This window comes from Mobula hypostoma, chromosome 6 (assembly GCF_963921235.1).
Source record: "Mobula hypostoma chromosome 6, sMobHyp1.1, whole genome shotgun sequence".
Taxonomy (NCBI): domain Eukaryota; kingdom Metazoa; phylum Chordata; class Chondrichthyes; order Myliobatiformes; family Myliobatidae; genus Mobula; species Mobula hypostoma.
Window position 1 is genome coordinate 187,361,359 of NC_086102.1, and position 15,810 is coordinate 187,377,168.

Here is a 15,810-nt window from a genome sequence, read left to right on the forward strand (position 1 = left end):
GACTCCAGCAGTTTCCCCACCACCGACGTTAGGCTAAATTGTAAATGAAAACCAAATTAAATATAAACAGAAGACCAAAATTCAAAGTAAATTCTATTATCAAAGTCCATATATGTCTGCATATACAACCCTGAGATTCATTTTCCTGTGGGCATACTCAGCAAATCTATAGAACAGTAACCATAACAGGATCAATGAAAGATCAACCAGAGTGCAAACTGTGCAAATGCAAATATAAATAAATAGCAATAAATATCGAGACCATGATATAATGAGATAAAGAGTCCTTAAAGTGAAATGCAATGAGTTGCATCCAATCAAATTTTCTACTCATCAGAAGAAAAGGCATTGATTCTCATCACACATCTCTTTTCTGATAAAGACTGACACTTAAGAAGAATCAGAAAACAACTAGAAAGTGAAAATTGAATAGGTTTATAAATACGTACTGCACTGCTGTAATTTGGTCTTTAACTTCCACTGTTCCCAATTTTCGATGGATGTCCTGAAGAATTTTAAGCCCTTGAAAACCACTCCCTCGGCCGTCAAAGCGAGCAAGGATGACATTATCGGAGCTGACAAGTACTGAATCCCAGTCAATCCAAAACTTATCAGTAACCAACTGGCTCCCTGGGGCTCCATCACTGCAAAAACCCAATACAACAAAGGTAATTAGTATTGACAATCCATCACTTAGCTTCTTGCATAAAGCAGTGAGACCGAAATCCTTGGAAAGATGACATAGAGGATTCTTTTTTTGCATATACAAGTTAAATCATTAAATCATTTTGAGACCACAAATAGCCCTGTTGCAACTTTTTGACAGGCCAGAAATACTTCTCTCCATCTTAATTGCACATAGTTCAATTTGTGTCTTTGTGGGAACAAACTCTATTTTCTACCTGAGATCACAGCAGGACAATTAATGTTACAGCCATTAATTGGATTTGTTTACAACTTTGAACTGTTCTGAACCACAAATGGGCCTCAAAAATGAGAGAAATTTATCAACTAATATTGATGATGGCTATCTTCACTTCTATCAGTCAAGAAAAGGTAGTTGAATATTATTTTTATGAGGCTTGGATTAGCCTTTGGAGTCCAATAGCAATATAGGCTTATATGAGTTCAGGTTCTACCTCTCCTCACAGCACCCACCCCATAACCTTCCTTTGACACTCATGTCATCCCAGCGCTGGAATAATATTTATAAGCTAGCTTCCTCACTGCACAAATATCTGAGATAGTGCTGGTCCAAAGACAACTCTTGCAACTTGCAAGTAGAATATTAATGAAGCCCAATACCCACTGGAATGAATGGGGAGATGCTGCCAATTTAATTATTAATGTTGACATCATGGGTAATTTTTATTGGATAGGAAGATTTCAAACCAATTCAGGAACGGTTTTCCCTCTCTGCCATCTGATTTCTGAATGGACATTGAAACCATGAACACTACCTCATTACTTTTTTATTTCTGCTTTTGCACTACTTTGATACACATATATATATACTTAATGTAATTCACAGTTTTTTCAATATAATCAATTGCATTGAACTGCTGATGCAAAGTTAATAAATTTCACAACGTATGCATATTAAACTTGCTTCTGGTTCTTCTTGTCAGCTATGGCTCAGTTTAGAACTGTGCATCAGGCGGTTCTACAACATAGACTAGACCAGGGCTTCCCAACCTTTTTTATGCAATTAAGTAAGACGTCCTTGGTCCCAAGGTTAGGAGTCCCTGGACGGGACTGTAAAGTGTAAGCCAATCATTTAACATTATACTTTGGAAGGGCCATCTTTTTGAACAAATGGAAACCAAGAGCCCTTAAATGTTCTCAACAAAGACTGGGTGTTATAAAAGGAATTTGTTGGTCATCATTTGTTTTTTTGCTTTCCTTTCCTTACAAAAGTAATTATGTAATGGTTGTAAGACAGTTTGTGAGATTCTTAAAAAGTATAAGCATCCTAAAAATACATGTTCTTTCATATATTTCCTGCTTCATTAGTTAAAACCTCCAGAGTCTAAGATTTTCCATTACTAATTGTTCACTAAAACTCAAACCTAATATTGTAAGACAATTAATGTATGGAGACTATTTACGATGTTCCGAGATGGAAAGGCTTATCATATGAGGGGCGTTTGATGGCTCTGGGTCTGTACTCACTGGAATTTAGAAGAATGAGGGGTGCCCTCACTGAAACCTACCGAATGGTGAAGGGCGATGATAGAGTGGATGTGAAGAAGATGTTTCCCATGGTGGGAGAGTATAAGACCAGAGGACACAGCCTCAGAATAGAGGGGCATCCTTTGATAACAGAGACGAGGAGGAATTTCTTTAGCTGGGGAGTGGTGAATTTGTGGAATTTTTTGCCACAGGTGACTGTGGGATTTGGGTATATTTAAGGCAGAGGTTGAGCAATTCTTGATCAGTCAGAATGTGAAGGGATATGGGGAAAAGGCAGGAGATTGGGGCTGAGAGGGAAATAGATGAGCCACAATGAAATAGTGGAGTGGACTTGATGAGACTATGGCTTAATTCTGCTCCTATAGCTTATGGTCTTACGTTATCCATTTACCCACTCCAAACTAATGCTTCAATATTCCAATACAATATCACAATAATTTCTGACAGACATTTCTTCCACAGTGGCATGGATTTTCTTGAGTGGCCTAGTTTACCATCCATGCCCTTGATCTTCTCTTCCACAATCTTGCCTTCTTAGGGTGCAGAAAGTCAAGTTGACTGACCCAAATGGTCAATGTGGTAATTAGGGACATTCGCGATGGCAGTAGTACCTTCAGCAATGTAAATAGCCCACTGAGTATGTCAGAACAAGCTCCATCTTTAAAACATGTGTAGAAGCATTTGACAGCAGGCTTGCAGCATGAAAATGCAATCTGATATTTCAATGTTGTGGAATCCCTCTGACAATCAGGAATCAGAGAGTTAAAAGTAGAGGTTCCCAACCTTATTTTTGCCATGGACCAATATCACTAAGCAAGAGTCTATGGACCCCAGGTTGGGAACCCTTGATTTAGTGGGTATGTGCCAAACATTGCCGACTGGGACCAGTTAGTCAGCATTGATGAGTTGGGCCGAAGGGCCTGTTTCTATGTTGCATTACTCTATGACTCTACGGTTAGAACATTATCAATAATGAAATTTTTTTTAGAAAACAGAAATCATTTAAATATTTAAAATTTAAAATATAAATTAATACCTAAACATTTATAAATAGTTAAGGGTGTTATTTTTAATTAGGAATGTTTTAAGGTTACATACACCTCCCTTTATTTCCTGTACCCGTAAGACAGCTATTCAAATGAATGAACTTGTGGTACTTGTGCCAGGTACCACAGTGGAAGATCAGCAAATTCCTGCTCTGCCAATGGACTCCATGGGAATCCATTAGCAGAGAGAGGCTGCAAAATTGCTGATGGCAATGGACTAGCTATTTTAATATATCCACGTTTTTTCAGGAGACCCAAAACTTTCTGGCAGATAGGATATAATATTTTCCTATGGAATTTCTGGGAAAACTTTAGCCATCACAGGCAATTATTTACTCAGTGTAATGATGTTATGTGTTAATGTTTGAATGATAATGCCAGGTTCCACCTAAAGTATTTTTCAATGCAACTCGAGAGCACAGATTACAGCTTGACCTTATCAGTTGAATGTCAAGGTTTGAAATTCACCCCAAAATTATGATCAAGTTGCATATCAAATTTAATATCACAATCAAAGAAAAAACGCCCCCAACGGGAAGGTACTCTTAACCCAAGTCTTAAATCATTCAGCATGGATGAAAGTCAAATAGGCTTCAGTCATGGAATGGTATGTAATGACAAATCACTAACCTTTGACTTTCATTAATTTGATATTTAGATACATTGCCTTCTTATCTGCTCTTTCTAAACTTTGGAAGTTTTTGAAATCAGATTTATTGTGGACAGTGAGTAGATGCTGGAATTATCCAGTATGTATATCGACTCTTTCACTAAAATTATCACACATTAGAATGCCAAGGAGAGAATTCAGAACTGTGTTTTCCTTACAACTTAGCAAAGGACTTGTCAGCAGTGATTCTGAATCCTGAATAACAGAATTACTTACACAATCAGTAGAGCGGGATATAAGTTGTTTTCATCAAAGCCCTCAGGATATGATAACTGAAGAGTGAGTTCTGAGAACAAACACATAAAAAGCGTTTAGAGTAAACCTTAAGTTGTAGACAAATATAATATTTTTGTTTGACCAATACTCACAAAATTTGATTTTTTGACAATGCAAATATTCTTACATTTATTTTCAGAAAAAAATTGTAGATTAAATTGTCATTAAAAACACTGTAAAACATGAATTTGAATTATAAAATAATTCACATACTGAACGTATCCTGGCATGGGTTTTCCTGGTGATGTGATGAGTGATAGATGTAGAGAAATACTGAAAATCTTCCATCTTTAAATTCAAAGATTAGCTTCATTTGTCACATACACATTGAAACACACAGTGAAATGCATTATTTGCGACAGTGACCAACACAATCTGAGGGTAAGCTGGGGACAGCCCACAACTGTTGCCCTGGTAATGTCGAAGTAACTGTCGTCGCTGATAATAAAATAAATAAAATATCTAAAATAACTGGGTCCAGAAGGCACACACTCTTACAACTCAAACATTCTTTTCATTTTACTTGTGTACTGTCACCCAAACAGCTATTTTAATGCAGATTTTGAACATTGTAGATTGTACATATTTGAATTTCTTACTTGCAAGATCAATCGCCATTCACAATAGAAGTGTGAAAGTCAGTTGAAGCTTCAAGCAGACAGCCGATGATATTTGGAACTTAGTAAAGGCAATAGCCCCTCAGTTGTTGGGTATGTATCACATCCTTCTGTTATCTCACCCGCCTCCAGCACCTCCTATTGTGTAAAGGAACACTATGTTTTCGGAAGACCTTTCTGGAAAAGTTTCACTACGGAGCCCTTACTCACATGGCCTGAGAACACACTGCCACAGTCAGCTCAACCTATCTTGTCCTTTGTAAGCAAACATGTCTCCAGCGGTCTCACTTCAAAGGCTTCTGACTCTACAACTGCCCCAGGCTAACCTTGCTTTAACCTTTGCCTTACTGAAACTTCCACACTAAAATAGTATGCCCACAATTCACTAATCCTAACCTGTATGTCTGGAACGTGGGAGGAACCTGGAGCACCTGGAGAAGATCCATGTGGTCACAAGATCCTTATAGACAGTGGTGGAATTGAACCCGAGTCACAGATCACTGGCACTGTAAATGGTTATGATTCTGGTAACCAGGCATATTTTATCAGCAGCTGAGGAGGTGACTGAGGATCGGAACTGATGGCAAGGACCTATCAGTAAACCTGTAATGTAAATGCAAATCTTTCACTAAGCATAAAGTCCTGAATATTATCCATGTTAACACAAATGATGTTTTTCCACAATACTCGTTTCCATAAAATACCAACCTTAGTCAGGTTGGAAGAATTCTCTCTTCCCCTTGGGCAGTGTCAATTTGGCATAATTTGAAGAGGAGAGAAGCAGCTGAGATTTGAGATGTTTGTGATTATTAAACCCTACAGGCAATGTCTCTTTTTACTTGATCTACAGGGAAAGCACACTAAAATGTTTAAAATATATAAACATTATTTTGATATTTCTGTTGAAAAAACACCACGTGCAGCCCTATCTGAAGCCACGCAAAAAAAATACAATCTTGCAAGAACAACAAAAAGAATGTCCAAAGTATTGAAGTAAAACTAGCTGTCATGGCATTCAATGAAGGGAAGTATTTGGTTGCTCACCAAAACTAATCAGCATTTCTTAAAACTACTGGCACAATATTCTGCAAATTTCTAACTGTAAATAATTACTTCAGCTCTCAAAGTAAGGATTTATGATAGACATGAAACGTTCTCTATGGTGCACTGTCTCCCTACTTCTACTAAAAAAGTGTTCACAATAAATTTATTATCAAAGTGCATATATGTCACCATATACAACCCTGAGATTCGTTTTCTTGTGGGTAATCATAGTAAATACAAGAACTATAATAGACCACACCCAACAGCGTGGACAAACAACCAATGTGCACAAGACAACAAACTGTGCAACTACAAAATAGTAATAATGATAAAATAAGCAATAAATATTGAGAACATAGATGAAGAATCCTTCAAAGTGACTGTGGGAACAGTTCAGTGATGAGGCAAGTGAAGCAGAGTGAAATTATCCCCTTTGTTTAAGACCCTGATGGTTGAGGGGTAATAACTGTTCCTGAACATGGTGATATGAGTCCTGAGACTCCTGTATCTTCTTCCTGATGGCAGCAGCGAGAAGACAGCATGACCCGGGTGGTGGGGGTGTCTGATGATTTGAAGTTTTATTTCTGCACCATGCATTCTGAACTAATCTGCTATTTCCATGGGAAAGCAAATGTTTTGCTTGTAATTTTAAACTAAAATATGGAATACTAAAATGTTACAAAGGAAATTGCTATGCAAGATTTTGTTTAACTTCATGTCATTTTTGAGTTATGTTCATCACTTTGGAAAGATAACTGAAAATATTATATGAATAAATATTATAAGAGCAGAAAGATGAATTTCCAGTATAAATGAAAGGAGGACCAAGACATTTATCATTTGACATGCTAGTATTCCAGAACTTTTCTTCTTGGAAGCTTAATAGTATAGAGGAATGCTTTGCAAGAAATATTAGATGAAAAAAAGGGAAGCCGGGATTGTTGTTTATGATGATAGATATATTGTAACTTTAGCTTTGATCATTTGATCGATATGTTCTGTGTTGTATGACATGGGTGATCATGGACTTTCCATGACCATCATTGTTCTTGGCAAGTTTTCCAACAGAAGGGGTTTGCTATTGCCTTCTTCTGGACAGTATCTTTATGAGATGGGTGACAACAGCCATTATCAATACTCTTCAGAGATTGTCTGTCTGGCATCAGTGGTTGCATAACCGGGACTTGTGATAAGCACCAGCTACTCAAATGATCATCCAGCACCACCTGCACCCATGACTTCACTTGACCCTGATCTGGGGTGGGGGGGGAGTGCGTTAAGCGGGTGCTACACTTTGACTAAGGGTGACCTGCAGGCTAGCGGAGGAAAGGAGCACCTTATACCTCCTTTGGTAGAGACGTATCTCCACCTCACCCCTCATTTGATCTGATAGGTGTCCAAAGAACCATACTGTACCAAACCAATTCATAATTCCCTTGTATGACTAGAGTTCCAAATAGTCAATCTGAATGAAAATTATCCAAGAATATCTTGAAAACCATACTTAGCTGAGGGATAAAATCTGCAGAGCATTTCAAATAGCTTTGATTAAAATAAAAGTGAGGGCTGATTAGCTTTGCAAGCAACACACATAAAAATTGCTGGTGAACGCAGCAGGCCAGGCAGCATCTCTAGGAAGAGGTATAGTCGACACTTTGGGCTAAGACTCTTCGTCAGGACTAACTAAAAGAAGAGCTAGTAAGAGATTTGAAAGTGGGAGGAGGAGATCTGAAATGATAGGAGAAGACAAGAGGGGGAGGAATCTGGAAATCACCTGTCCAGCTCTTGGCTCCATTCCTCCCCCTCCTGTCTTTTCCTATCATTTTGGATCTTCCCCCTCCCCCTCCCACTTTCAAATCTCTTACTAGCTCTTCCTTCAGTTAGTCCTGACGAAGGGTCTCGGCCCGAAACGTCGACTGTACCTCTTCCTAGAGATGCTGCCTGGCTTGCTGTGTTCACCAGCAATTTTTATGTGTGTTGCGTGAAATTCCAGCATCTGCAGATTTCCTCGTGTTTGCTGATTAGCTTTGGTTCTCTTTATCCTAGAATGCTGAGTAAGCAATACTTTCAGCTGCTGCTTTAGAAAACTGAAACTACATGTAAATAAAAACTTATTTAATGGTATATATGAGGTAAAACATATCTTGTGTAATTATGATCAACATTTAAAACAGTGCCTAGTGTAGACTAACCTGGTCTGTGATGAAAATATTTGTGATTGATTGATATACAGCACAGAATAGACCTTCCGTCCCTTTGAGCCACACCACCCAGCAACCCGCGATTTAACCCTTGCCTAATCATGGGACAATTTACAATGACCAATTAACCTACCAACCAGGAGGTCTTTGGACTGTGTCATAAAATTCTTGATCAATTGAGTCAGTGAACAAATTATCACTGATTCCAATGACAATGAAATTTAAAATTCAGCAAACAAATTCACTGAAATTGTTCAAGATATTTGACATAAAAACAATGAAGAAATCAAAGCTTAAAAAATTCTACAGAATCAATGCATATATTCTTACAATCTCAAAGTTTGTTCTTATCTTCTGTTGACTGATTCAGGAAAAGGAAAATCTTACACTCTAGTACTTCTAAAGTTATAGCTTTCTTTCGTCTTTGTTAAGGTTACAGCAACAACTAGGACATGCATGTAATCACAAACTACCTAACATTATATTTAATGCAAGCTGTCTAGATATGTACCCCATCCCACTCGAACATACTTTAACTTCATTCTCAATGGGGAGAGGTCTGGTAACCACAATGACTGATCTAATTACAAATCTAACAATTCTAATGGCCTTGCTGAATTTTGTTTTCAAACTGTATGTAAATTTAAGCTTTGAATGCGGTCCAGGAGCATACTTGAGACTTATTCATCAAGGACAATGAGATTGATTCACCTATTTGTATTAATTTTTGCAGAAACACCAAATGATTATCTTTTTCATTTGCTTTTTCTCTGAGATTTCTTTCGATATTTTGCAAAAAAACTATTTATGTGTTTTATTAAGCTGTGTGTTGCGCCTTGGCCCAGGAGTAATTCTGTTTTGTTTGGCTGTATTCATGTACGGTTAACTGTCAATTAAACTTGAATTGAACTATTTTCAATTCAATTAAACATGGCTGCCCTTTCCGGACATAATAAGATTTTCAGCTCAGATAAAGGGACGTATTTTGTTCAGAGTTCTTTTGTTAGACCCAGGAATTAATCTAGTCCTAGATGTAATAATGCAAAAAAAATCTAAAGATTAGTTTTCGCCATTCCAGTAATTTCAAGATAGAATCATAGTAATGGAATTTCATTGCAATCTCCATTGGCCACATGGAAATAGAAATGATACAATGAAAAGAGATGAAGTGCTTTGAGAAGAAGCAGTTTATTTATTTTCTTATTTACAGATGCAGTGCAGCAAGAAGTCCTTCAGCTCAATGAGCCAGCACCACCCAATTACACCCATTGACCTACTAACCCATACATATTTGTAATGCGTGAGGAAACGGATTAGGGCTAGGGTTAGGGTTCTGGCAGAATCTCAGATGGTGACAAGGACACGTAGAGGAGTGAGATAGATCAGATAGTTGAGTGATGTCACTCCAACAACTTCCCACTCAATGTCAACAAGACTAAGGAATTAATTGTGGACTTTGGCTGAGGGAATGCACACCAGTTCTGAATGTGTGGAAAAGGTGAGTTGGTCCATGTTCCTGGGTATCACCATCTCTGAAGATTTTGTTACTGGGCCTAACATATTGATGCAGTCACGAAGAAGGCAGCTATATTTCATTAGGAGTTTGAGGATATGTCACCAAAGACACTAGCATATTTCTACCGATTTACCATAGAGAGCATTCTAAGTGGTTGCATCACTGTATGGTACAGAGGGGAGGGGCATAAAATGCTGCAGAAAGTTGTAAACTCAGCCAGCTCCATCATGGGCGCTAGCCTCCCCACCACTGAGGACATCTTCAAAAGGTGATGCCTCAGAAAGATGGCATCCGTCATTAAGGACCCTCATCACCCAGGACGTGCCCTCTTCTCATTGCTACCATGAAGAACCAAGCACAGAAGCCTGAAGTCACACACTCAATGTTTGAGGAACAGCTTCTTCCAATCCACCATCAGATTTTTAAATGGACAAAGAACCCATTAACTTCAGCGAAGAAAGACAAACCCAGGCATCATCAGGCATCCCTGAATTCTCTCTGCATCTTCAGAATGGCAGGCGGTGACTAGTGGGGTACCGCAAGGCTCAGTGCTGGGACCCCAGTTGTTTACAATATATATTAATGACTTGGATGAGGGAATTAAATGCAGCATCTCCAAGTTTGCGGATGACACAAAGCTGGGTGGCAGTGTTAGCAGTGAGGAGGATGCTAAGAGGATGCAGGGTGACTTGGATAGGTTGGGTGAGTGGGCAAACTCATGGCAGATGCAATTTAATGTGGATAAATGTGAAGTTATCCACTTTGGTGGCAAAAATAGGAAAACAGATTATTATCTGAATGGTGGCCGATTAGGAAAAGGGGAGGTGCAACGAGACCTGGGTGTCATTATACACCAGTCATTGAAAGTGGGCATGCAGGTACAGCAGGCGGTGAAAAAGGCGAACGGTATGCTGGCATTTATAGCGAGAGGATTCGAGTACAGGAGCAGGGAGGTACTACTGCAGTTGTACAAGGCCTTGGTGAGACCACACCTGGAGTATTGTGTGCAGTTTTGGTCCCCTAATCTGAGGAAAGACATCTTTGCCATAGAGGGAGTACAAAGAAGGTTCACCAGATTGATTCCTGGGATGGCAGGTCTTTCATATGAAGAAAGACTGGATGAACTGGGCTTGTACTCGTTGGAATTTAGAAGATTGAGGGGGGATCTGATTGAAACGTATAAGATCCTAAAGGGATTGGACAGGCTAGATGCGGGAAGATTGTTCCCGATGTTGGGGAGGTCTAGAACGAGGGGTCACAGTTTGAGGATAGAGGGGAAGCCTTTTAGGACCGAGGTTAGGAAAAACTTCTTCACACAGAGAGTGGTGAATCTGTGGAATTCTCTGCCACAGCAAACTGTTGAGGCCAGTTCATTAGCTATGTTTAAAAGGAAGTTAGATATGGCCCTTGTGGCTACAGGGGTCAGGGGGTATGGAGGGAAGGCTGGGTTCTGAGTTGGATGATCAGCCATGATCATAATAAATGGCGGTGCAGGCTCGAAGGGCCGAATGGCCTACTCCTGCACCTATTTTCTATGTTTCTATGTTTCTATCTCAGATTCCTGGATTTTCTCCCCATTCAGACAATAGACGCACATTTATTTCTACTACCAAAGTGCATGACCATGCATTTTCCAACATTGTATTTCATTTGCAATTTTCTTATCCATTCTCCTAATCTGTCTAAGTCCTTCTGCATGCTACCTGTTTCCTCAACACTACTTTCCCCTCCGACCAATCTTCGTATCATCTGCAAACTTGGCAACAAAGCCATCTATTCCATCATCTAAATCATTTATATACAGCATAAAAAGAAGTGATCCCAACACAAACAGTATTTTTTGCTCCATAGTATTAATCTATGCTGGGGTAATTTTCTGTTTACAGGGAGCATTGTATGTTTTCTTTTAACTTCTATTGAACACCTTCCAACAATCAGCAGTCACAAGTGATCAAAGGTGCAGAGTTAAAAGAGCTATAACTGAAGATAGTTACAAACCGTAATCATGAATACGAACAGTCCTGTACTCTGCGTTGTGGATCCTTTTCCCTCTGATATATTCATGCAAAACAGTATTATTCTCCAATATGTAGGAGCCTAAATAATTAAAAAGAAATGAATGATTTTATTAAAGTGTCGTCAAAAAACATAACAGTTCTTCTATTAATCCACAAGGTTATTTAATATTCTGACACATTTACAAAGTGTGCTAATTTTATTTTACCAGTAGAGTTCTTTTCTGGGTGACAAAATTTCACATTTGGCAGATTATTTAGTGAAGCCATTGCTAATATAAATACAAGATTAGTAAAATTCTGAGATCAGAAAGCTCTGATTAGCTGGAACACTGTAATCACTTATAGACTCAGAATTTGTAGTTCATCTGAATGCCTCACGTGCTTGGTCCTGATCGGTAATGAAGCAGTGCACTTGCTTTTGTAGATCCTTGCTGGATGAAACTCAGTACCAAGGCTGAGTGCCATATAAAGGCCTCCTTTACATAAATACCATCATGTGGAGGTGGATGACATGAATCCAAGAAAATTTCTGATCAAACATTGACTCTTAGGTTTATCTGGCTGTCAAAACATTTGAGGCCTAGGAATCGTCATGCACACTAATGTTCAAAGTACATTTATTATGTATCTATATGTTATACAACCTTGAAATTCACCTCCTAACAGACAGCTACTAAACAAAGAAACCCAAAACAACACATTAAAAAAAAGACCAAAACACCCGATGTGCAGAGAAAAAAAAAACAAATCATGCAAACAGTAAATGTAAGCACATGGCATTCTGAACTGAAGTCCACAGGAGAAACCGTCCCCAGATCCCTAGTTCAGTGTAGAGCAGAGCAGCAAGCCAAGCTGGCCAAGCTGACCCATCCCTCGCCTTGGGTCTCTGGCCTTGACATCATGACCTTTTCAATCTGGCCCAGTGTCTAAATCATCGGGTTCAGGTAATAGGTCAATGATATGGTTTTATCTGGAGGATCAATTACTTTTTTCAGTCATGGCCCATAGCTGAAAATTTCTGTAAAATCTGAGGCCCATGACACTGGGCAGTAGCATACAGCTATGGCGTAGCATATGACTTTTGGGATCAGGGGAAGGCGGCTTGATTGGGAAGTTGGTGATGTTATGTTTTGTGAATTCAAAACATTAAACTAATTCAAAGGAAGACATGGGAGTCCGAAATGTGTGTCTAACTTCAAGTTTACTTTAAGCAAGGAGTGCAGGTATGCAATTCATGTATAACCTGTAATGAATTAACTAAAGAAATAACCAATATATACACAGGATTAATCAAACATGACTTAAATACACAACAGGTGAGGAGTTGAGTTCTTAAGCACTTTGTGGGATCTCAAAGTTGGGGAAGTGGGAAAGTTGGTGAGAAGCTGTGGTGATCAGAGGTCATCAGGTTTGGAGGTCTGAGTGATTGTGGTGGAGGTGCTGTAGTTTCAGATGGGGGAAGGGCCCATGACAGTTTTGCTGCCGTGCGAGATCCCCTGAAGGCAGGAAACGGCTAATGGGTCCTACTTGAGTGGGTTTCCACCTTGGAGCATTGGTTTAAAAATGAAATGTTGTCCAAAAAATTAGCACGCCCAGGTCAACATAGATACTTGTGGAAATCTGAAACTTGTTGGCACTTTTGTAGGTAAATGCATCTCACATCTCTATGAAAAACTGGGCAGTTAGTTTGCATTTACTTCAATAACTATAAACGATAGATTTTTAAGTTGGGTTAATATTAATTTATTATTTATTCAAATAAAATTATTGCAATTCAAATAGCATTATTTATTATTTATTGAAATATCATTAAGTATTCTAATTTAATGTTTGTAGGATTGTTCGCTGAGTCTGTAAGTTAGGGAGCAAACATTTAGGCACCATTCAAGGTGACGTCATCAGTGCACAACTGAGTGTTGTTTCTGCTGAAAGCTCATGTTTGTACAGGTTGTTGCAATGAACCTGTGCATCTGCGGGACCAGGGTCGAGGTGTCAGCCGCAGACGCCTGCAGAGCCAATGCTCACAACGACTGATAACCAGGGATACAGACCAGCGAAGATCACTCTGCCATTCAGCATGACAGCCAACTGATCAAAACAATGAGTCAGGCCAATATAAACGCAAGCACTCGGCAAAAACAACACTCAATTGTGCACTGGTGATGTCACCTTGAATGGTGACAAAATGTTTACAACCTAACCTCCAGGCTCGGTGAACAACCCTACAAAGAATCAGCCACCCAGAGTTACCCATCTTCTCTTTCATTTCAAACATTAGTTAACCTTATTTTAGGTCCAATCTTCCCTTCAGTATTCAGGACATTAGATTCTATTTGAAACTGATGGAAACTAGCTCAGTTATTCTTATCTGAGTGACAACAGTGTTGGCCCAAGTGTATTGGTGTATATTTGATGATAAACTAATGGAGCACAAACTGGAAAATAGATGCATTTTCAGAAACTATTGACACTTCTCCAAGTAACTGCCAACAACTTTGGTGGTCAGCTGGTGCTGAAGAAGAAACCTATGTTACAATCAACTATATTTTGATGCTTGAACTCCCCATGGATATCAGATGAGAACGTGATGCTACGAAGATTCACTAATATTTTGGGAGGAAAGCCTGTCCAAGGAGTGATTGTCTTGGATGTTTATTTTGTAATCGCAAGACACTGTTGGACATGAATAATATAAAATGCTGCAAGCCCATTTTCCTTGTTTATTGGCGAGGCAGACGGCAGGGGGAGCTCTGTGGCCTTGATGGTAACAAGGACTAGGCCTCAAGCCATGGCTTGTCTGTTGCAGCAGTCCTGGAGAGGAGATGCCGGAGGTGGTGTAGCACAGTGTTCGTGCTGGGTTGGGGCGGGACAGCGGAGGAGATGCTGGGGGTGGTGTAGCACAGTGTTCGTGCTGGGTTGGGGTTGGACAGGGGAGGAGATGCCGGGGGTGGTGTAACACGGTGTTCGTGCTGGGTTGGGGCTGGACAGGGGAGGAGATGCCGGGGGTGGTGTAACACAGTGTTCGTGCTGGGTTGGGGCTGGACAGGGGAGGAGATGCCGGGGGTGGTGTAACACAGTGTTCGTGCTGGGTTGGGGTTGGACAGGGGAGGAGATGCCGGGGGTGGTGTAACACAGTGTTTGTGCTGGGTTGGGGTTGGGGTTGGACAGGGGAGGAGATGCCGGGGGTGGTGTAACACGGTGTTTGTGCTGGGTTGGGGCTGGACAGGGGAGGAGATGCCGGGGGTGGTGTAACACAGTGTTCGTGCTGGGTTGGGGTTGGACAGGGGAGGAGATGCCGGGAGTGGTGTAACACGGTGTTCGTGCTGGGTTGGGGCTGGACAGGGGAGGAGATGCCGGGAGTGGTGTAACACGGTGTTCGTGCTGGGTTGGGGCTGGACAGGGGAGGAGATGCCGGGGGTGGTGTAACACAGTGTTCGTGCTGGGTTGGGGCTGGACAGGGGAGGAGATGCCGGAGGTGGTGTAACACGGTGTTTGTGCTGGGTTGGGGCTGGACAGGGGAGGAGATGCCGGGGGTGGTGTAGCACAGTGTTCGTGCGGGGTTGGGGCTGGACACGGGAGGAGATGCCGGGGGTGGTGTAGCACAGTGTTCGTGCGGGGTTGGGGCTGGACACGGGAGGAGATGCCGGGGGTGGTGTAACACGGTGTTCGTGCTGGGTTGGGGCTGGACACGGGAGGAGATGCCGGGGGTGGTGTAGCACGGTGTTCGTGCTGGGTTGGGGCTGGACAGGGGAGGAAATGCCGGGGGTGGTGTAGCACAGTGTTCGTGCTGGGTGGGGGCTGGACAGGGGAGGAGATGCCGGGGGTGGTGTAACACAGTGTTCGTGCTGGGTGGGGGCTGGACAGGGGAGGAGATGCCGGGGGTGGTGTAACACAGTGTTCGTGCTGGGTTGGGGCTGGACACGGGAGGAGATGCCGGGGGTGGTGTAGCACAGTGTTCGTGCGGGGTTGGGGCTGGACACGGGAGGAGATGCCGGGGGTGGTGTAGCACAGTGTTCGTGCTGGGTGGGGGCTGGACAGGGGAGGAGATGCCGGGGGTGGTGTAACACAGTGTTCGTGCTGGGTTGGGGCTGGACAGGAGAGGAGATGCCGGGGGTGGTGTAGCACAGTGTTCGTGCTGGGTTGGGGCTGGACAGGGGAGGAGATGCCGGGGGTGGTGTAGCACAGTGTTCGTGCTGGGTTGGACAGTCCAGGGGAGGAGATGCCGGGGG

At 41.3% G+C, this 15,810-nt stretch overlaps 1 protein-coding gene across 3 annotated transcripts in view; it reads right to left on the minus strand.

The window, feature by feature from the left end:
• The window catches only part of LOC134348689 (inactive dipeptidyl peptidase 10-like), a 927,397-nt gene that overhangs the window by 21,327 nt on the left and 890,260 nt on the right, over positions 1 to 15,810 (minus strand). For all 3 annotated transcript variants that reach the window (XM_063052476.1, XM_063052475.1, XM_063052477.1), the window contains 3 exons: positions 11,562 to 11,660; positions 4,126 to 4,195; positions 450 to 644 (listed from right to left, as the gene is read on the minus strand). In XM_063052476.1, coding sequence (XP_062908546.1) covers positions 450 to 644; positions 4,126 to 4,195; positions 11,562 to 11,660 — 364 coding nt within the window. The remainder of the gene's footprint in view (positions 1 to 449; positions 645 to 4,125; positions 4,196 to 11,561; positions 11,661 to 15,810) is intronic.